This window comes from Armigeres subalbatus, chromosome 1 (assembly GCF_024139115.2).
Source record: "Armigeres subalbatus isolate Guangzhou_Male chromosome 1, GZ_Asu_2, whole genome shotgun sequence".
Classification (NCBI taxonomy): Eukaryota; Metazoa; Arthropoda; class Insecta; order Diptera; family Culicidae; genus Armigeres; species Armigeres subalbatus.
The window spans coordinates 18,130,853-18,154,831 of record NC_085139.1 but is presented as its reverse complement, the minus strand read 5'-3'; the positions used below and the strand labels follow the sequence as shown (position 1 = coordinate 18,154,831).

Here is a 23,979-nt window from a genome sequence, read left to right as displayed (position 1 = left end):
GTCAGCATAACATTTTGTAAACTGAAGTTGGGTTGGTTTCTAAAATCAAAAATTACTCTGTAGGGGCCTGTTAATAACATCAAGTGACTTACTGGGCTTTTCTATTCGTTACCCAGCGACAAAAAAACGGTACGATTAAATTGTTGTAATGTCCTTAGAATCATATTATTGTACAGAATTTAACCAATTTGGTTAAATGGTATTGTTGTGTTTGGAGAATATTACAGAACAAACAATTAATTTAAGCATTAAATTAATTCAACTGTTATAACTCTATCCAATGAGTGTGTATATTTGGCCGATTGGTAATTGCAGAAAGTGCAAACGGAGCGGAAAGCCAAAAAAAGATACATCTCCGAAACATCTTCTTTAGTACGCTCTCGTGAGGAAGAAAATAATAACAACAGTGAATACAACTCTGGGCATTTGCAGCGGAAAAGTGCTATCGGTTATTACTATTGATGGAACGCTTCGTCATTGTACGGTGCTGGAGATAGGCCCTCAATCAAAACTTCGGACTTCCAAATGATGTTGGAGGATTGAATTTTTCCGCGATCTTCATCACACCGCTGGACGGATCGAAGCTGGTGCGCGCTCGCACTCCAAAAGCCCGCGAGACAGCTTCATAGCTCTTCGGTGGATTACTCTAATTAGTCGCGCACCATTGATCGCTGGTCGATGATCGATGACTCTCACTTTGTAGCTGAATCCACCGCAGACCCTTCGCTCGATTCCATTTCGTTTCGGATGGGCCGTTCGTTAGCGGAGGCTTTTCCCCATTGTTTACCGCAACCGACTGACTGACTTCTAATCGTTTTTTTTTCTTTTTTCTTCACCGAAAAATAGGTGCATCGCGTCCGCATCGTTACCACAGAAATGCCCACGAGATGGTTACTGCTGTTTCTGGCCACTGCCGCGGCCATAGCCACCTACGTGCACGCTTGGCGTCCGTGTCCGGATTTGGATGCCGCGATCAAGCTACCCTGCCGGTGAGTATACCATTCTTGTTGCTGCACCGCTGCTAATTCCATACCGATCGATCGTTCCTCATGTCATGTAGGTGTACAAATGCACGCACATGCAAATAGTAACTACGTACCGCTGACTGCCTTCATTACGCGCCTATTTTGTGGGCAGTGTGCCCTTGAAACTTTAATGGTAGTTATTTGACCGAAGTCTTTGAGGTGAACGCAAATTGGACCCTGGGGCGGTAACGCGCTGAATTAGGGCATTTAACTCCCAAATTTTAACGAATTGGTGGTTGTTTTTTGTTTTCTTATGGATTCAACTGAAAATGAAGTCCGACTAATGATAGGCTAGAAGTAGAAGCAAAAGCTTTCAAGGAATAAAATCACTTATGGACAGGAAAATGGAGATTTATCCACTTACAGAATTTGAGAACAAAATACTGTTAATTGAATGATGTGCTGATAATGCGTAGTTAGCATAGAAATCAATTTAATTGTTAAACGCTAAATGCAGAAGCTTTCGGGATTTCTGAGTTTGATTGTCATGTAGGTAAAGTGTGAGACACATGTGATTCATAGTTTGAAGAAGGTTGAATTTGAAGAAGGTTTGAATTGAAGAAGGTTTGAATTTGTCTGATTACATATTTTTGAAATCTGAACTTCAGGTGTGAGTTATCTTCAGATCTTCAAATTCTCATTATAGGTATTCAGAATCTACTCGTTCTGATATTTTGCACATAGCTACTGATGTTTTGAAGTTTTATATCTTTCCAATTTACGAAGCCTTATTTAATCACAACGCAGCTAAAATAAGAAGTGACGCAACAACTCTAATGTATCCCAACAATGTGTATCGTAATTGCCTCCCAACTGTTATAATCCACTCACCAGATAACCGAATCTCTTGACCCCTTTCATTTTAAATTCATATGTGCGAGCAAAACAAACCACCCAACCTGCCGGAGCTAGGAACGTACGTACCACCTCTTGGGCGCAGCAGACTTCCACCGTGTTCTGTGCTATCTTTGCAAGCCATCAGCTTGAAACAGCCACACCATTTGCAGAGGAGCCTTCACCTCACTGGAACGGTACTCCATATGGTACTCAAGCATACAACTAGCGTTCCCCTCCCATGACCCCGCAGAATACTCCCATCGGTTTTCATTCATAGACCACATCACTCGCCTTTGGAAACAACTGTTGATTGGAGCTTCAAATTAAGAAGAGAAAGATAGATTCGGCCAAAATAATGGCCCCAAAATAGATTATAATGGGCCTCATGCGTACTCACATAATTGAGCAATTTTTTCTTTCATTCGCACGGGTTTCCCTGGCTGCGTTGTTGGGGTATTTACAATGAGTGGCCAGCACAGTGCAAAAACAGCAAATTACGTGCCTACTGAAGCATTTTGTTTTTAAGAACTGGGTTACAACTCTCTTCACTTTGCCGACGTCTTTCATGGTTTCACTCTCGGCGATATGGAAATTCAAAGAAAAAATAATCAAAGTACGAGTGGATTAGGCACTCTTCCATACCGATTGATGAGCTTGCCAAATCGAACCAGCAGTCGTTCACGTAAGCAGAACATCTCTCCTTCGAAGTATACTTCGAATTTAGCGTTCGAGTGCAATTGAATAAGCCAAGCATCACATGTCGAAAGGAGGCTAATGTCTAGCGCCATCGTCGTCTGATATTGACTGAAAAAAAAACATTTTCTCTAAATTAAATAATAACCACATGATCACAAACCGGCCGGTCCTAAGCTTTATACTTCACATGATATCACAAATCCATCCAATTGACGTGGAAAACAAGTACCGAGTGGACGTAAGCCTTCACTGAACTGGAAATTTTTCATATAGAGCCACCTTGCAGCGGTCTGGCTACGACGACGGCGAAGAATGCGATAGTCAATGCTCGGTTTGCAAATGTTTTTCTATTTGCGCGGTTTGTTTTTCCTGCACCGATCCACGGTTGCACAATAACCCGTTAACCTAATTAGTGGTCTGTGCTTGGATGATGAGTGCAACGCAGTTTCAAAAACAAAAGTTTTTACTGGTTTGGTAGCATCGATGAGTGATTTGTGGATGTTTCGTACAGCGACTATTTTCTTTACAGATTTAAAGGTTTAGTTGAATTCTTAGTTTCCTAAAACCATTCGCATTACAATGTTCAGATATCTTATTTATTATGTCTGAAGCTCCAGGGGCGTAGTCAGAAAATTGGTCTTTCATAACATTTTTTAATTTGAGTGGTTTCTTCCATAAATTTTGTTGGGGGGTATGTTCAAAACCTCCCACGCGGCTACGCCCCTGTGAAGCTCCATTCGTGTAATTGTATAACATGTGAAAGATTTAGTTAGAAAAAATGTATTGGAGGGTAACCACTTCCTTCGGTGGGGTTTGATCCCACGAAACCAGTACGCTAGACTGGTGCTTTCCCTATTATTTATGGGAATATTTTTTAAATTTTTTAAAAATTCGTTTTAATAAGTGAGGAATAAATGTCAGTTTGAGGTTGTACAAAGATTTCATGATGCTAAGCTGCTGCTGCTATCGCCTGAAAAAAACATTATTCCTGTTTTTGCTTGATATTTCGTTGACACGTTATTGTCACACAAATTGCCGCGCCGCTGCATGGTCTGGTACTGACGGTGGCTGATGTTGGCCTCGACACTGCTGAGCTAAAAATGCTGATGGTGCAGACGGTGCAAAAATTATAATGTTGGTTTGTTACTGGATGTTGTTGTCGCTTTGTCAGTCCCAGTCAGAATGGAAAGAAAAATGACACTGCGCTATTTTATGCCTTCTCAGCAGACCCAGCTGCTGCTCATTCGCTGATGTCTGCACCAATCAAAACGTGAAAATGGAATGATGCAAGAATGATGCGGTACCCATATTTATAGGTTCCCGTCCACTTATTTTGGAAGTCTCAGAGAATATTTCAAAAAAATTCAGGTTGAAAATTCGAAGAGTTATCCGGGGACTTCTAACATCCCTCATCCTAAATGAGCTTGAGCTTGATTGACTGCTCGTAGTTGCTACTCCATTATGACCAGATCAGCTGTTCTTGCACAGGGAACCAACAGATGTTTGCTTGGGACTAGCACACATCTTCAATGTACAAGTACTGGTGATCTCATTTGTTAGGTCATACTGGCGCCTGCCACGTCAGAATGCAAGTCAATGGTAGGGAAGGGGGAGGAAATGATGATGCAATCACTCGCCCACTGCAAGCCGAATATACCTCTGCACTTGCCACGAGTTCATGCGGAATTTATTGGAATTTCTGGGTTAGGTTGGAGAGGCAGAGGTCCGTCTTGGTTAACGAGCTGCCAATGTGATAGATAGGAGAAGGTAACTCATGGAATTTCTAATTGGATGTAGGAAACGAGCTCTATAGTTCATTTCCAATTCTAGCAGATTACTGTTAGAATACTCAAATTGAAGGTATAGGAATAGTAATAGAAACGGTATGGAAGTCCATTTCCAGTTCTAGCGATTGCTAGAACATGAGAAATAAAGAGATATAGGAATAGTAATGGAAACGGTATGGAAGTCCATTTCCAGTTCTAGCGATTGCTAGAACATGAGAAATAAAGAGAAAGATACAAAGTAGGAGAATGGAACGGACCCTGGGATTGAACCCACGACCTCCTGCGTATGAGGCAGAAGCAGTAGCCATATGACTACCAAGTCCGCTTCGAAACAAGAGAGATCACGCACTGAACTGATTAATTTTATTACCGGCCGCGCAATGCAGAACACAATAATTCGTCCGACCACGCGATCGTTCTGCTGTCCGAAACATGAGAGATCACACACTGAACTGATTTATTTTATTACCGGCCGCGCAATGCAGAACACAATAATTCGTCCGACCACGCGATCGTTCTGCTGTCCAAAACATGAGAAATCACGCACTGAACTGATTAATTTTATTACCGGCCGCGCAATGCAGAACACAATAATTCGTCCGACCACGCGATCGTTCTGCTGTCCGAAACATGAGAGATCACACACTGAACTGATTTATTTTATTACCGGCCGCGCAATGCAGAACACAATAATTCGTCCGACCACGCGATCGTTCTGCTGTCCAAAACATGAGAAATCACGCACTGAACTGATTAATTTTATTACCGGCCGCGCAATGCAGAACACAATAATTCGTCCGACCACGCGATCGTTCTGCTGTCCGAAACATGAGAGATCACGCACTGAACTCCTTCTAACATCCCTCATCCTAAATGTGTAAAAACTGGTGACCCAAAATCAAGTAATACCGGCGCTAGCCGTGTCCGAATGCAGGTCAAATAAGGAATGAGTGCCAGGCCATTTGGCAGAAGGTCATTATACCGAATCGTCATTAGGCCGAACGGTCATTAGGCCGTTTCTCCCTTCTTCCTTCTTCCTTCTTCCATTTTCTTTCTTCCTTCTTTTTTTCTACTACCTTATTTCTTCTTCCTTCTTCTTCCTTCTTTTTTTCGTTTTCTTCTTTCTTTCTCCCGACTTTTTTTTTCTTCTTCTTTTTTCCCCGTCTTCCTTCTTTGTTTTTCTTGTTTTCTTCTTCTTTCTTCCTTCTTCCTTCTTCCTTCCTCCTTCTTCCTCCTTCTCCCATCTTTGTTCTTTTTTCCTTTTTTCTTCTTCGTTATTTCTTCCATCTTTCTTCATCCTTTTTCTTTCTTCCTTATTCCTTCTTCTTCCTTCCTTCTTCATTCTTCCTCCTTCCTTCTTCTTTCTTCCTTTTTCCTTCTTCCTTCACACTTCGTCATCCTGTTTTCCTTTTGTCTTCCGTTCTGCTTATTCCTCCCTTCGCACTATTCACTTCTCACTCCCCAGTTCTCATTCGGCCTAAGAAATGGGTAGGAAAATGTTGACATGATACTCGCTTTGATGGAAGCCGACGAATAATCTTCACTTCCACAAGAAATCACTGGGATGTTGGATATGTGGGGTAGCAAGGTTCGATTTGGTAAAAGGTATGTCGGGTGTAACGTATAGTTCGTTTTTTTAAATACTTGATTCAAGTGTTTTCCATATTTAAAAATAACTTCATCACTGGTTAGTTTGACTGCACAAAGAAGAACAAAACAACTCGAATCTTGAGATCGTTATAAGCTTTCGTAAACTTTCGTTTGCGCTCTGATTAATTTTCTTTTTAATCGCACAAAGCAGAACAAAACAACGTGTATCGCGAGATAGCTCTGCGTTCCAAAGCACGTTCAATCGCGCACATTTTTTTTCTTCGACCGCTCAAAGCCGACCAAAATAACGCGCTCCCAAAATACGTCCAAAGCAGAAAAAAATAACGAGGATCTCGAGATCGTTCTGCGCCACCAAAACATGTTCAATCGCACACTATTTTTTCTTCGGCCGCACGAAGCAGTACAAAATAACGCGAAGCGCGTGATCGTTCTTCGCGTCCAAAGTACATTCAATCTCGCACTATATTTTTCCGATTGCGCAAAGCAGAACCTAACAACGCGGATCGTCCTGCGCTTCCAAAACACGTTCAAACAGGCACTAGATATTTTTCACAAAATAACACGGATCTTGAGATCATTCTGCTCTTCCATACACGGTCGATCGCGCACTTCGCATTCACTGTGCTTGTCACAGTGATTACAAATTTATGCAAGGTTCATTTTTTTTTAATTGTCAATGAATCAAGTCATAAAAACTTACCAATTTCAAATTTCACTTGCGAAAGTTTTTGTGCTGCTCTCTACTACCTGCCAGAACGGAATGCGTTAACACCAGAGTCCCGGTGTTGTTTAACGTGGTAATTTTCCAATCTCTGCCTTTTTTTCTCTCTCTATTCTTGATCCTCATTGTCTTCAGGGTGTAAATGTTCTCCATTCTCCCTCCTACATGTTGGCGTCAGTCATCCCTTCATTCTTGAATTTCCAGATCTTCTTGAGATTAGCTTTATTTATGCCCTCTTGCCCAGCGGTTGGACTCCCGGCCTCCTACGATGACGTAACTCAGGCCAGGAACTTTCTTAAATTGCACAGTATAAAAAATGTTACATCATATAGGTATGATGTAACAAATAGGCCCCATTCGATATAACTCAATTTTTCATCACTTTTTATAAGTAATTCATTCAGGTCGTCATTACTATGTAGCTTGCATTAAATATTGTGTACAAGAAAAAGTTGGATGTGAATTTATAGGCTAATGAACGCAACAATATGAGTTCAAATATTTCCGTAGGGTGTAATTTTCATAATCTTTAACTGTGCACAGTATACAAATGTTACAGCATATATGATGTAACAAAAAGGCTCTGTTCGATTCGACTCATTTTCCCACTTTTTTGTTTTATGTTTACAGGTCGTCATTGCTATGGAGCTTGTATTCAATATTGCGTATAAGTAAAAGTTGGATGTAAAATTAGAGACAATTGAACACAAAAATATGCGTTTAAATATTTCCATGGCGTGTAATTTTCGGAATTTTTAACTGTGGAGACAAGCGTTGTGACGAACCATTGTTTCATCAGAATCGTGCTTGGTTTCATAATCCCATTTGCACTTTATCACATTTCGAGCATCTGGCAACTCCTACAGGATGATTCTTCCAAAAACTTTGAGCAAACCAGGGTTTTTGTGTGGTTGGCTATAAGCAGAAATATTTATTTTTATTGTGCTTTATTTCTATTGTGCGCCTTTACTAACTTTATTGCACTTACATCCTTCTACCGCCCATCCATGTCAAGATTTGCATGTTCTGCATAAATCTCTTTTCTGGATCATCTTCCGTCGCTCATCGACACAAAGTTCTTTGAACCGAGGGCAGTCCTCTGCTCTATAATTTTCGCGTTCACAGATGCCACATATTTTAGTAGGCTTCCGAGCTTGTCCTGCCGATGTCACCTGTTTACTGTTCGAGCTTCTTTCCTGCAGATGTGTGTGGATTCCAGCGTTTTCTGTGGCTGCACCTACCTGATTCTCCATAAACAGTCCAAAAGTTGCTTGTCCCTTGAAGAAAGTTTCACAATCAGCTTTTGCATCAACATTGAGTTCGACAGGTGTTGTTGTAGCTGTGCAGCTTGAAGGTGGTCGACTATGTTTCCATCTGTTATCCCAAACTCGAGCACTGTCTCCAATCTATCCTGACGCGGTCCGGGAGTACGTCGCACCTTCCCCAAAAGCGATTTGAGAAGAAGCTCCTGCCGACCGTGCCGAATGCGAAGTGCTTCGATAGCGTGGGTAACGCTAGATGGCATTGAAAGCTTGCCGCACACTGACTCATTCGCTTGTTCTGACAGGGATCTGAAGCCGGATTAAGTTTTCAACATTCGAGTAGCCGCACGCGTTTGTAGACTGCTCGTAGCTACCAATGAACATTGGCCAGTCTATTGGGTTTCCATCGAACATTGGAAGCTACTTCCCGACTACCAGGCGTGCAGTAATATGCTTCGATTGTAGTTCAATTGCCACCTGTTGTCCAGCAGGTTCATGTTGAAGCGTAATTTCGCGGGGGTATGTCTGCTGAACTTCTGGTTTGGGATGCTCATCGGGTTGCTGGAATGACTCGACAAATATTGCAGGTCTCAATTGTGTCGTATTGAACCGCTCGTCTCTTCTTGATGGGACCTGTCGCAGCCGGTTGACATCTTGGTAGCTGACATCTTGGCGGCCACGCTTGTCCTTTACGTTCTCGAGTTGGCGACGGATGATGGGACTGATACACCATTTGCTGATGTGATTGTGGGTACAATTGTGGCATCTCCTGGAAATACGGCCATGATTGCGCCACGTATTGATGAAAGGATGACGACACAACTGTTGATCGAGTCTGCTGTATTCCTGATGTGAGGGCCTCTCTTTGTGGTTCACGAACTGACGTCTGTGTAGCTGCAAGAATATTTCGGTGCGATGTCATCCGCCGATAAGCCAACGGATCTATGGAGACCATTGATCGAAGGTCTTCATGCGTTTCCTGTTCCTCCGTTGTTTTCTCCATGAATCTTCTGTTGTTATTGTGATCTTCCAGTCAGTCTTTCACTTTGTCGCCTGAGGTGGAAACCTAACTTGTTTCACACCCTCGTTTTAATAATTGCCTTTTTGTTACATCATATATGCTGTAAAATTTTTTACTGTGTAATTCATTCTTCTTTTCCATCGCTTCTCGACGGATGAATTGCTGCTTCTTAAGCAACGTCCGTTGTTCTTCTTATCTTCGTTGACGTAGTCTCCTTTCTTCTTGTAAAAGTCGCTTTTTCTCTTCGATCATCTTTCGTTCTTTTTTCAGTACAAGCTTCTGCAATTAATCTTGCTCCTTAAACTCCTGCTCTTTCATTTGCTTCTCCTCTTCAATAAGCTTCATCTGCGTTTCCAAAGCCAAAGCCTCACGGCAACGGAGGGTACCTTAGAACTCTTTTTCGAGACCGATCTGGCGGACCTATTATCGGCTTGCATCTTATTCGTGTTTTACGAACTATCGGCATTCACATGCGCAGCACAGACCTTACCCAAGTACGGTAGATCTTTGACCGTATCGTCTACGCCGGCACACGTGAAGTGCTCCCAAAGCTGACACTGATCGCATGCACCCATTTGTGCGTCCACCGTATTTGACTGATTGCACGTACGGTACGGTCTTGTCGTGTTTATCCATTGCGTTCACGTACAGACTCAGTTTGAAGGTTAGGTAGAACCCTCCACTAAGGAAATGTACTTTCATCGGTTCGCCAAGGTCCTAATGCACAAGTTCTAAGTTTTGCAAAGATCGTTTTCCACTTGAACCTAGTGGCAATCTTGTCCCACTTTGATACTTTGTCCCACAATCCTTCTAGTTGAAGGCATGCCTCGCCGCAAACTAACAAGATGCCCAATTCGCTATGTCTTTCAAACGACGACATACTTGAGAATTCAGATTAAAGATCTCCAGAGGTGGGCCAGCTTAGGGATACAAGCCTCTTTAATAAAGGAAGAAAAAATGGAAGATTTCCAGCACCTTCCACATTTTCTCATATCTTCTTCGTCTATGGCAATTTAGTATCTATTAGTATTTCCACAGTTATCAATTGCAAGTTATGAACGCTGCTACTGTGATGATCGTCGACAATGGTGGTCCCCGACTAAAAAGTGTGGTGGATGATGGCGAGCGAGCATGTTTTCGTTTTTTTTCAGCGAAGTTGCCGTGGTGGCAATAGATAACGCCCACCATGAGCCAGTTTTAATATCTGGGGCTTTTCTCGCACTTCCTCATTCACGGACGTGTCATCCGGGATCGCCGCTGAAATCGTTATCCATCCCGAGACTCGAAGTGCAAGTGACTCTGATAGGATGTTGGCTTTCGAAAACGCGCAGTAATAAAGATTCTCTTTAAATCTAGTCGCGAAGAGCGACGGTGTGTTCCGTCGTAAACGAACGTTGCAAATGGACCTTATCTGAAAGCCGCATTCTTCACCAATATCTAACTAATATCTAATATCTTTTCGTGGACACGGCTTTCGGGGCTGGATGGCTCCGTGGTAGGATTATATTGGTCATGAATGGGCGAGAAGGGCGAATCTGACAAGTGCTTCATCAGGAGACTAAGGTTGCCATCTTGGAAATCATGAAGGCCAACTGTAATGGAGTTGGAGGCAACGTAGCACCATTGAAATCGCTGGAAGTGCATTACTGTGGGGAAGGGTCGTTTGGCCGAAACCCATTCGGCGGAAAGCCATTTGGCCGAATGCAACTAGGCCGAAACCCGTCTGGCCGAGAGGGTAATTTGGCTGAAATGGTCGTTTGGCCGAAAGCGTCATTTGTCCGAACAAACCATTAGGCCGAAACCCATCTGGCCGAAAGTCATTTGTCCGAAAGGGTCATATGACCGAAAGCATCATTAGGCTGAAAGGGTCATTTGGCCGAAAGGATCTTTGATCGTGAGGGTCGTTTGGCCGAAAGGGTCATTTGACCGAGAGGGTCATTAGGCCGAAAGGGTAATTTTCCCAAAAGGGTCGTTTGGCCGAAAGGGTCATTTGGCTGAAAAGGTCATATGTCATTTGTCCGAACAAACCATTAGGCCGAAAGTCATTTGCCCGAAAGGGTCATATGGCCGAAAGGATCATTAGGCTGAAAGGGTCATTTGGCCGAAAGGAGCGTTTGATCGAGAGGGTCGTTTTGCCGAAAGGGTCATTTGACCGAGAGGGCCATTAGGCCTAAAGGGTAATTGCCCAAAAGGGTCGTTTGGCCGAAAGGGTCATTTGGCTGAAAAGGTCATAAGGCCGGAAGGGTCATTTGACCGAAATGGTCGTTTGGCCGAAAGCGTCATTTGTCCGAACAAACCATTAGGCCGAAACCCTTCTGGCCGAAAGTCATTTGCCCGAAAGGGTCATATGGCCGAAAGCATCATTAGGCTGAAAGGGTCATTTAACCGAAAGGGTCGTTTGGCCGAAAGGATCATTTGACCGAGAGGGTCATTAGGCCGAAAGGGTAATTTACCCGAAAGGGTCATTAGGCCGGAAGGGTCATTTGGCCGAAAGGGTCATTTGGCCGAAAGGGTCGTTTGGCCGAAAGGGTCGTTTGGCCGAAAGGGTCATTTAGCCGAATAGGACATTTGGCCGAATATGTCATTTGAAAAGTGAGAAATTAGGAATGACAGAGAGACGTCTCACTTCTCACTCTTCATTTTTCTCTTTTCACTGTAAAAAGTGAGAAGAGCGAGATGAATAGTGAGCCTACTCACTACCCACTTCGCACTACTCACTTTTCACAGTGAGAAGTAAGTAGTGCGAAGTGGGTAGTGAGACGTCTTACTACTCATTTCGTGTTTCTCATTTTTTACAGTGAGAAGAGAGAAATGAGGAATGAGAAGTGAGAAGTCTTACTCCTAACTCCTCATTTCTCACTTCTGTGAGAAGCGCGAAGTGAGTAGTGAGACGTCTCATTACTCACTTCGCGCTTCTTCCTTTTTGAAGTGAGAAGAGGAAAATGAAAATGAAGTGAGACGTCTCACTTCTCACTCCTCATTTATCACTCCTCGCTGTAAAAAGTGAGAAGCACGAAATGATTAGTGAGACGTCTCACCACTCACTTCGCGCTCCTCATTTTTTTACAGAGAGCCATTCGGCCAAATGACCCTTTCTGCCAAATGACCCTTTCGTGTAAATTACCCTTTCGGCCTAATGACCCTCTCGGTCAAATGACCCTTTCGACCAAATGACCCTTTCGGCCAAACGACCCTCTCGACCAAACGAACCTTTCGGACAAATTACCCTTTCGGCCAAACGACCTTTTCGGCCAAACGACCCTTTCGGCCAAACAGCTTTCGGCCTAGTGGCATTCGGCCAAATGGCTTTCGACCGAATGGGTTTCGGTCAAACGACCCATCCCCCTGAATCAATATCCGTCCACCGTGGACGGATTTCGAACCAATGAAATATTCAAATTATAGTAGACCGACTGTCTGAACTACCAATGGAAATTGTTCAATGAGAACTGCATATGTAACATTTTTGGCCAAAATTAGATTTTTATATATTCTGAATCCTCGTCCAAAAATACATATCCTGGCAGAAACTACAAAAAAAAATTTTTTTTACAGGAGTGTATGAATTTTTTTCGTTTTTTTTTTGAGACACTACATATGTGCACGCACTTTGACTAGCAACAATGAAGTACTGCTGGCAATTTTTGCACTGGAAGTGCCCCAGGGTGTTGAGTTTTGCCAAAAACTATTGATCTGTATCGAAGAAACCAAAAGATTCGGTGCCAATTTGTTCAAAAACAGTTTTTTTTTATTTTCTCATAATTGTGTAAAATGGATATATGCAGTTTCTCGAACAAATAATTCAATCACAATTGCCATGATTTATTGGAACAGGTTAGATCTGATTTTGGATATGATTGGATGCGAATGATGACGCCTCTTTTCTGAAGTTATTGGTTAGAAAATTTATATTCAAACATATAGCTTAGATTGCAGTGGGTCTCACAAGTGGTATTGTTTTTCAAGAATCTATAACTTTGAGAAACGATATTGTTTGTGCATAATTATCGTGGCCTTCAAATTCTCAGTTTGTTATCGATTTCTTCAGCTCGATCATCAATGCTCTTCCAACCCCAATCAAGGAATGTGGTTCACCTTGAGCCGCCGTACACAAGATTCACGCATTCAGCCTGACTCGAAACCATTATCGATTCACCTTTCCCCTTCAACTGAAGAAGCGGCATCTCTTCTCATCGCCATGTAGCACATCTTATTGTCACTCTCAAGCATCATTTGCATAAAGTGACCATTTTCTACTGAAGCTCATCGCTTGCTTCATTAGCAATCTCGTCTGACTGGAAGCGTCTATTGGTTGAACCGGTTCGACCTCCGCTTCCTGAACAGCCAATCTCAGCTCTTAGTGTCCGTCTAGGAATGGGAGTAATCACCGCCACCGCAACGGTAATCCTGTGGGATGACCAGTCACACGCTCGCCTAGATGCTATCGTACCCAACTCCACCACATCACAGATATGTGACAAATTCTCGTTTCAAATTATTCGACCAATGAGCATCTACTCAGGAGACATTTTGACATTTCGGATACCTATGGATGTTTATTGGCAAAACGAGCTGGAATGTGCGTTGCGTTTGATTTCATCATAGCAAGGCTTCAACGAAAAATAGTAAAACAAACAAATATCACAACAAGCCATCGGGCACACCGCCATGGTGGCATTGTTACGACCGTGTTGATCTTTCTCGATAATTGCTCTTCACTTTATAAGCATTTGCATGTTTCGCATCACTCCATTAATCCGCCGTAAATTTATTAAAACGATGAGACCGGGCCATGAGACGGTGCGCAAAGGCAGAGTGACTTCAATGCACATTAATTTTGCAAGTGACGAACTCCACCCTGGAAAGTTGTCGACCGTGCCCTGCAAACAAAGTGTTACGAAGATGGGTGCTTGCAATTACACTGTTTCATTGCCTTAGTCACCACCTTGGAACGTCTGAAGGAAGTTGTAGCAGTAAAATCGGATTTTTTTATGACTGTTTAATTTTGGAACTACTGAAATGTGCGTCCAGAAGCGTTGGCACTAACGTTGGGAGCAAGGCTAAATGGGCAAATTTTAAACAAATGTTAGCATTCGATATACAAGCCAGAGACCTGCGAGCGACAACGGCGTGTTTTGCCTTGACTAACGGTCATCTAGCGCAAAAGTGGAACAGGGCAAAGAAACATCAACCCAGTTGGAGAGTGGCAGGTAGCATACAAGTAAACGCGTCCCCAAGCTCCTACAGCGGCAAGCTGGTTACCATTAATCGGTTGTTTACAGCGGCCAGCAGCGTAGGAATGAAACCTGTTCCCAAACGAGACTAAATGCCCAGCTATCCGATCCAAATACCGAGTGACTCCCACTCGACAATACTCAGTCAGGGGACGAGTTTTCCCTACAGAAGTGTCGAGATCCTGGTCGGCCGAGATCAGTTCTATCGTTCTATCAGTTGTGTGGCTGACAATAGGCTAATTGAAAGTTATGCAATGATCTGCTTGAACTGTTGGCATTGCGGCCGACCTTGAGAGTAGAACCACTCGCTAGGTGCTGCGGTAAATGCTATTAAAAAGTGGCTTCGATTGCCACCACGAGTGGGCCCGCATCGTTAATCGTGACTAAACATTGATGCTGGTGCAAGTAGTTCCCCTTCAGGGGAAGACAAAATCTGCATTTGCTGACCCATTGAAAAGCAAATATTAGATTCATTTAATTGATCAGCGAATAGTCAGTAACCAGAGGTGATCAATCAGAATTTTTAGGTTACATATTTTTGAGCCTGGAAATACAAAGTATTTGATGATGTTTGGGTTAAAGTCCTATTTGGTAATGTTTTGGCCAAAAAGGCCGTTTGGCTAAATAATAGTGAATGTTAAAAGTCTAAAGTGATGATTGTAGACCTGTGCGCCGCCGCACCACGCCGCCGATGATTTTCTTCACGCCGCCGCTGCCGCCGTCAAAAATGAATCGCGCCGCCGCATGATAATTTACCAAGGATTATTGTACCAGTGTGTATGAATATGGGTTTCGTACATTTAGTTAAACCCAAGGTACTGGTATGCAGAAGTATGCAGAAATTATTGAATAGCGACCTATCCACAACTGTAACTAGTATTAACAAAAATGGTAACTTGGCTTAGAAACGTCGCAGTTAATAACTGTGGAAGTGCTAAATGAACACTAAGCTGCGAGGCGGCTCTGTCCCAGTATGGGGATGTGAAGCCATTAAGAAGAAGAAGAGATGCTCGGACAAACGTAAAAATATGTTTTCAAAGGCTGCATCTCATTTCCCGAATTAAACTCAAATTAAATTTAAAAATTTCAGATGAAAACTTCTGAAAACCGCTGCTCACACAACAAGATTGATTGCTTTTGACAGATATCAAATTGATTTGACAGATGTCTAATCGGTCTTCTTGGAAAGCACCTGCGATTTTTATGACAGGATGATTTTAAAGTTCTGAATTGTCAGTTTCAAGTTTAATTTGATTTTAATTCAAGAAATGAGACGCAGAATTGCTTCTAGATTTCTTTGGTGTATTGATCTAAAATTATTTCAGAATTTAATTTAAACTTCAATTAATTTAATTCGGAAAACAACAAAAAAATCAAAGAGAGGAATTTATAGAAATATTTTAGAAGTAATTTCCGCGGAAACTCTTGTTGTAGAAACTCGAAGATGAGAAGTCAGGAGTATTTGTGGAAGAATTTCCAGAGAGTAAATTTGGTTGGAAGTACCAAGAAAAGAAAAAAATAACTTTCGGAAGGAATTTTTGTAAATGTTTCTGTGGGGATTGCCGGAAGAACTTCAAACATATAATTTCCTATAATTTTCGAAGAAAATTGCATTACAGAGAAAAACTCCCAATGATGCTACCGTAAGAATTTCCAGGGTTAGTGGAAGTCGCGTTAGAAGTTCTATGTAAGATTTGAAATTTTTGGAGGGTTCTCGAAGTAATTTATTAATTTATGAAGAGTTATTGGAGGAATTTCTGGAGGACCTCGGAATATCCGTTAAGAAACCAAATAATACGCAGGTAAGTTACTGGAGGAATTCACGGTGAAATTTTGCAATAGCTCCTTTGGAATCTCTAAACTCCAAAGAAATTTTTGAGCTAAGAGCTAAGAGCTAAGATATAGAGATAAGAATCACTTTAGAAACTTCCGGTAGATTTCCAGGCAGGAATCAACGGAGGGATTATCTAAGGAACTTGCGGACGGACTCCTTGAAGAACTTATGAAAGAATTCTTGGAGAAACTTCCGAGGAATGCTTTAAGAAGAAGCTTGTTGGAACTTTCAGACTTTCAGGAGAAACCTTTGGTCGAAATCCTGGACGAAATCCTAGAGGAATTTCAGGCTGAAATTTTGGAGGAATCTCCGGATGAAATTCTGGAGGAGCTCCCACACGAAATCCTGGAGAAACTGCCGGACGAATTCCTGTGGATACTTCTGGATAATATCTTGGAGGAACGTCCGGGCGCAATTCTGGAGGAACTTCAGGACGACATGCTGGAGGAACTTCTGCACGAAATCCTGAAGGAACCTCTGGACGTAATCCTGTAGGAACTTCCACACGAAATCCTGAAGGAGCTTCCGGACGAAATCCTAAAGGAGCTTCCAGACGAAATCCTAGAGGAATTTCCGGAAGAGTTCTTGGATGAACTTTCGGAGGACATTCTGGAGAAACTTTTGGACGAAATCCTGTAGAAACTTCCGTACGAAATCCTGGAGGAACTTTCAGACTTTCAGGAGAAACCTACGGACGAAATCTTCCGGGCGACATCCTGAAGAAACTTCTGGACTACATCTTGGAGGATCTTCCGGATCTTCCGAAAGTGCTCCTGGATGAACTTCCGGAGGAATTCCTGGAGGAACTTCCGGACAAAGTTCTGGAGGAACTTCTAGACTAAATCTTGGAGGAGCTTCCGGGTGAAATCCTCGAGGACCTTCGGACGAAATCCTGGTGGATATTCCGGACGATATCCTGGTGGATCTTCCGGACGAAATCCTGGAGGAACTTCTGTATGAAGTCTTGGAGGAACTTCCGGACGAAATCCTGGAGGAATTTACACACGAAATCCTGAAGGAGCTTCTGGATGAAATCTTGGAAAATCCTCCGAACGAAATCCTGGAGGCACTTCTGGATGAAGTCTTGGTGGAACTTCCAGACGAAATCCTGGAGAAACTTCTTGACGACACCCTGGAGTAACTTCCAGACGACATTCTGGAAGAACTTCGGGACGACATCCTGGAGTAACTTCCAGACGACATTCTGGAAGAACTTCGGGACGACATCCTGGAGGAACTTCCAGGTGAAATCCTGGAGGAACTTCCGGACGAAATCCTGGAGGAACTTCCAGACGAAATCCTGAAGGAACTTCCGGACGACATCCGTGGACGAAATTCTGGTGGATCATCCGGACGAAACACTGGAGGAATTTACACACGAAATCTCGGAGGAATTTCCGGACGAAATCCTGAAGGTACTTCTGGACGAAATCCTGGAGGAGCTTCCGGACGTTATTCTGGAGGAACTTCCACACGAAATCCTGGAGAAATTTCTGGACGACATCCTGGAGCAACTTCCGGACGACATCCTGGAGGAACTTCCAGACGATATCCTGGAGGAACTTCCAGACGAAATCCTGGAAAAACTTCCGGACGAAATCCTGGAGGAACTTCCAGACGAAATCCTGAAGGAATTTCCGGACGAAATCCATGGGAGAAATTCTGGAGGAACTTTCGGACTAAATCCTGGGGAACTTACGAAATCCTGGAGGAACTTCCGGATGAAATCCTGGAGGAAATTCTGGACTAAATTCTGAAAAAACCTCCGGTTCAAATCCTGGAGGATATCCGGGAGGCTTCTTGATGACATTCTGGAGGAACTTCCACACGAAATCCTGGAGGAACTTTCGAACGATATCCTTGAGGAAATTTCGGATGAAATCCTGGAGGAGATCTTAGACGACGACATCCTGGAGGAACTTCTGAACTGCATCCTGGAGCTTCCAGACGACATCCTGAAGAAACTTCGGGACGACATCCTGGAGGAACTTCCAGACGAAATCTTGGAGGAACTTCCGGACGAAATCCTGGAGGAACATCCAGACGAAATCCTGAAGGAACTTCCGGACGAATTCCATGGACGAAATTCTGGAAGAACTTCCGGACTAAATCCTAGGGGAACTTCCAGACGACATCCTGGAGGTACTTTTGGACGCAATCCTGGAGGAAATTCCGGACGAAATCCTGAAGGAAATTCCGGATGAAATCTTGGAGAAACTTCCGAACAAAATCTTGGAGGAATCTCCGGACATAATCCTGGAGTATCTTTGTGACGAAATCCTGGAAGAACTCTCGGACGAAATCCTGGATTAGCTCCTGAACGAAATCCTGGAGGAACTTTCAGTCTTTCATGAGAAACCTCTGGACAAAATCTTGAAGGAACTTCCAGACGAAATTCTGGAGGCACTTCCGGGCGTCATCCTGGAGAAACTTGTAGACTACATCTTGGAGGATCTTCCGCACGAAATCCTGGAAGATCTTCCGAAAGTGCTCCTGGATGAACCTCGGGGGGAATTCCTGGAGGAACTTCCGGACAAAATTCTGGAGGAACTTCTAAACTAAATCTTGGAGGAGCTTCCGGGTGAAATCCTCGAGAACCTTCGGACGAAATGATGAAATCCTGGAGGAGCTTCTGGATGAAGTCTTGGAGGAACTTCCGGACGAAATCCTAGAGGAATTTACACACGAAATCTTGGAGGAATTTCCGGACGAAATCCTGAAGGAGCTTCTGGATGAAATCTTGGAAAATCCTCCGGACGAAATCCTGGAGGCACTTCTGGATGAAGCCTTGGAGGATCTTCCGGACGAAATCCTGGGGGAATTTACACACGAAATCTTGGAGGAATTTCAAGACGAAATCCTGAAGGAGCTTCTGGATGAAATCTTGGAGAATCCTCCGGACGAAATCCTGGAGGAACTTCTGGATGAAGTCTTGGAGGAACTTCCAGACGAAATCCTGGAGAAACTTCTTGACGACATCTTGGAGGAACTTCGGGCGACATCCTGGAGGAACTTCCGGACGAAATCCTGGAGGAACTTCTAGAAGAAATCCTGAAGGAACTTCCGGGCGAAATCCGTGGATGAAATTCTGGTGGATCTTCCGGACGAAATACTGGAGGAACTTCTGGATGAAGTCTTGGAGGAACTTCCGGACGAAATCCTGGAGGAACTTCCGGACGAAATCTCGGAGGAATTTCCGGACGAAATCCTGAAGGAACTTCTGGATGAAATCTTGGAGAAACCTCCGGACGAAATCCTGGAGGAACTTCCGGACGTCATTCTGAAGGAACTTCCGGACGAAATCCTGGAGGAACTTCCGGACGACATCCTGGAGGAACTTCCGGACGACATCCTGGAGGAACTTCGGGACGACATCCTGGAGGAACTTCGGGACGACATCCTGGAGGAACTTCCAGACGAAATCCTGGAAGAACTTCCGGACGAAATCATGGAGGAACTTCCAGACGAAATCCTGAAGGAACTTTCGAACGAAATCCATTGGAGAAGTTCTGGAGGAAGTTTCGGACTAAATCCTGGGGGAACTTGCAAACGAAATCCTGGAGGAAATTCCGGACGAAATCCTAAAGGAAATTCTGGACGAAATTCTGGAGAAACCTCCGGTCGAAATCCTGGAGGAACTTCCTGGCGATATCCAGGAGGTACTTCTTGATAACATCCTGGAGGAACTTCCACACGAAATCTTGGAGGAACTTCCGAACGATATCCTGGAGAAAATTCCGAATGAAATCCTGGAGGAGATCTTGGACGAAATTCAGGAGGAACTTCTGGACGACATCCTGGAGGAACTTCTGAACTACATCCTGGAGGAACTTCCGGACGACATCCTGGAGGAACTTCGGGACGACATCCTGGAGGAACTTCCAGACGAAATCTTGGAGGAACTTCCGGACAAAATCCTTGAATATCTTCGTGACAAAATCCTGAAAGAACTCTTGGACGAAATCCTGGATTAGCTCCTAGATAAAATCCTGGAGGAACTTTCACTTTTCAGGCTTTCAGGAGAAACCTCTGGACAAAATCCTGGAGGAACTTCCGGGCGAAATCCTGCAGGAATACCTGGATAAAATACTGGAGGAACTTCCGGACGAAGTCCTGGATGAACTTCCGGACGAAATCCAGGAGAAACTTTCGGACGAAATCCTGGAGGAACTTTCGGACGAAATCCTGGAGGATCCCCTGGATGAAATTCTGGAGAAACTTCCGGAAGAAATCCTGATGAAGCTTCGAGACGACATCCTGGAGGAACTTCCGGACGACATCCTGAAGGAATTTCTGCACGACATTTTTGAGGAACTTCAGGAAGACATTCTGGAGGAACTTCGGGACGAAATCATGGAGGAGCTTCCTGACGAAATCCTGGAGGAACTTCCGGACAAAATCCGTGAGGAACTTCCGTACGAAATTATGGAGAAACATCCGGACGACATCCTGGAGGAACTTTTCGACGAAATCCGTGAGGAACTTCCGTACGAAATCCTGGAGAAACATCCGGACGACATCCTGGAGGAACTTTCGGATGAAATCCTGGAGCAACTCCTAAACGAAATACTGAAGTAACTGCCGGACGACATCCTGGAGGAACTTCCGGACGGAATCATGGAGGAACTTCTGTAAGAGCTCCTTTTTTTTCTTTTTCTGAACAACAGGCATGGAAGTCCATCACCTTGTTGAAGTCCCAGGGCGCAATTCGAACGAACTGGAGTATTCGTCCAAAATCTTCAAACAGTTTTGCACACCATCCACTGTCACTTTGATCAGTCTGGGATAATCTCCCAGCCACCATTCGATCACGCGCCTTTGCATATCGCCCATAACTATGGAAGCTGTTCCTAGCTCGTGAGTGTTTCTGCAACTCTGGTAGATGGAATGATTACCTCTAAACGTTCGCACCATTTGATCTCTTCCAACAAACCTCCTGCAGCGCTACGATGCCGTATCCACGGCCCTTGAGCACATCGAAGAGTATGCGTGTACTCTCGATGAAGTTGAGAAATTTACAGTTTCACGAAATGAGTTACCGGTAGTCCCTTTTCGTCGCTGTGGTCTTCGCCGAATATTCTGGTCCGTATTCTCTAGCTGATTATTTGTTGCTGGTGTTTTTTAAAGCTAGCTTGCAGGGCCAGACACCAACCCCCTAAAGTTCCGAAGGACCATGGTGCACATTTTTGCTTAGAGTCCCTCGCTGGCACTCGGACGATGATCAGCCGCCTCTAACATGGAGAACAGCCGCTGTTGTGAACCGCTTCTAATATGTGTGGGGTTTAAGTAAATTATCATCAGCGTGTCAATCGGTGAGCAGCAAGCCATGACTCGGCCTCTTCTCGTCAGATCTCCGTGGAGTCCACATGCACCAACGGAGAGCTGCTGTCAACGCATTTCGCTCCGGACATTTGGGGTCACACAACATGGAGAACAGACGCTCGATCATGTTTGCACCCCCAGAGAGGAGCAAACAACCCCTTCCCTGTCTGCATAGCAGCATAGTTCCCACCGGGGTTGGTTACCCGATCTTTCCTAAGGTTGCTCTTATCCCTGTCGGCTTCACGCGGAGGTAGGGAAAGGAGTTGATGGGTAAGAGGTTAAGGACCGTGAGATGGGATCTATTTTATTCCTCTGTCCCAGTGTGGGGATGAAATGCCAATAAGAAGAAGAAGAAGGTACGCGAAGTACCAATCCAATGGTACGCAATACCCAGCATTTGCCGTACCGTGTTTTGTGTATAAAAAATTAAGTCATAACTTTTATGCTCATATCTTGGCTATATTCAATATGAAATAATGGCGCATAATTTCATGTCAAATGCAACTTGTTAAGCATAGATCGGTTAAGGTAAAGAGCAAAACAAATATGGACTTTTTTCGCACAGACATTCCATGAATTCTTCGCTCTGAGTCAATTGGTATATAACCCTGCGGCTCTACGGGCCTCTTTTAAAAACATTAGTTTTGGAGTGAATATGAAGCCCTTACACGTTGTACCAGAAAGGCAACAATCACAGATATTTATGAGAGCCTATTAATGAGGTCACACTGCCAAGTCCTCTCAAAAGAACCTTCATCGGTTGCTTTTTGTCACACGCATTCCTTCTCTTTGTGAAGATGATCCATGCCCCCCTTACAGATATTGTGCAATAAAGTTGCCCATGCTTGACATGAATCGGGTGCATTGTTATGGCGAGCCATTTCGTCTGGCACCCGATTATGTATGCAAGAAGCATCTATCTGTAAACAACTTAATGAGCAATTGAACACGTCGCTATCAAGCTAATGACATGTCCAACCATCCAAAAAAATTTGGCTCTTCACCAACATACTGTTGCTGATATTCAAAACCGATGGATGCGAACGATAGACATGACCCATCCAATTACCCACGGTCCCGGGCTTCGAGTGCGAGCAATCAATATGATCGCCGTGGCGCGTCCTAAGCCATGTCTGCCGCGTGTCTAACACACCAAAAAAGATGTCGTGAACTACGCAGACCCTTGGCTCGGTGCCTAATATTACGTAACGTCGTCTCAGATACCGCCGCGGCCGGCGATCCATCTATTTCAATCAATGTTCGCAACTGTCGCGCTTTCGGCTCGCAGCGTGAAAATAATCATTAGAACCGAGTGAGGTTGGTTGTACTTCACGTGCAGACCGCACCGCATTGGCGAGACGGTGCGCGGTGCGTTGCATCATATGGCTAAGTGATTGACGCTCGTATTCCTCTTAGGACTAGACAGGTACATACCTACCGTGCGAGGGCTACAATCAAGTTTAAAAAATAATAATAAAGGAATGCGGCCTGCTGGCCCGAGCAAGTTTCGCACGGCAACGGAGGTTTCTTGTGGCGAAAAAAATATGATTCAGCTGCCCAGTCAGTGCCAATGCGATAAATCGATGATCGACGTTTTGTTATTGTCGTTAACGACAACATTATTGGTGTATTATTATGGCAAAGGATGAATCAAAAGGCATCACCCAGATTGTGATAAAATATACAATCTCTTGATCGATCTTGGAGGAGGGGTTTGGCTCAATTGAGTGAAAGTTGAATGATGGCATATTCATTGTGAACAGTATGCGCAATTATCTCAATGCTTTGAGATCCTGCAGCCGTGTATGGACTAAGGGTGCTCAATATCATTTTTCACCACCAGAAAAATGCTTGAATGCTTATTTAAATCTGCTGAGATGCTCCTTTACACTGTCCGCAAATTCCGAGCGTGTATCAGCCTGAGTCTACCAAATAAACGAAGTTGGAAAAAAATTCCAAGCATGTACGCTGTTAGGGTATTTCGTTTGCCCATTGCATGCTTCCAATAAAACACTGAAAAAGTTCTGAAGTAAAACACGAAATCTACGTTTTTGTTGATGTCTTTCTAAAACAATTTGTTCATTCGAATTCAATTCCGTATGTTCCAGAACCTTGGTTACAAATAAAAGCTTGCGATGTATCAAACTACATAAGCCCAACAGTTTTTGAGTCAGAGATTTTAAACATATTGGTCACTTTCAAGAGTCTTCCTACCATATAAAACATGTGGTGCTTCACGGAAACTTTACTAGGTCATAAAAGTGATCAGTTTCCAAGACTAATCACTACCTCTTAGATGGAAGCAAGGCACTTTCCAATAGTCGACATCTGTCCTGGCCACGTCCTTGTGAATGCTGAGGAAGGGGAAGGATGGTTAGTTGGACACCTACTTAAGAAAGATGCAGAGAACTCTACGACCTCTCATAGGTGCCACGGGAGGTTTTGGGATTGTGTGGCAGGTTATAACAGTAGGAATCGTTTTGGTAGAGAACGTGAAACACAGAAAGAACTAAGATAAAAATACAAAGTAGGAAATGGACGAGCCTGGACTTGAATCCACGACCTCCTGCTTATAAGGCAGAAGCGGTAGCCACTAGACCACCGAGCTCGTACTAGTTCAAGTGGTGGC

The 23,979-nt window shown here is 43.8% G+C and overlaps 1 protein-coding gene across 1 annotated transcript in view; it reads left to right on the top strand.

The window, feature by feature from the left end:
• The window catches only part of LOC134222353 (chaoptin), a 96,051-nt gene that overhangs the window by 55,168 nt on the left and 16,904 nt on the right, over positions 1 to 23,979 (top strand). The window contains exon 2 of the mRNA XM_062701513.1: positions 847 to 989. Within this exon, the coding sequence (XP_062557497.1) occupies positions 877 to 989 (113 nt within the window). The 5' untranslated portion in view covers positions 847 to 876. The remainder of the gene's footprint in view (positions 1 to 846; positions 990 to 23,979) is intronic.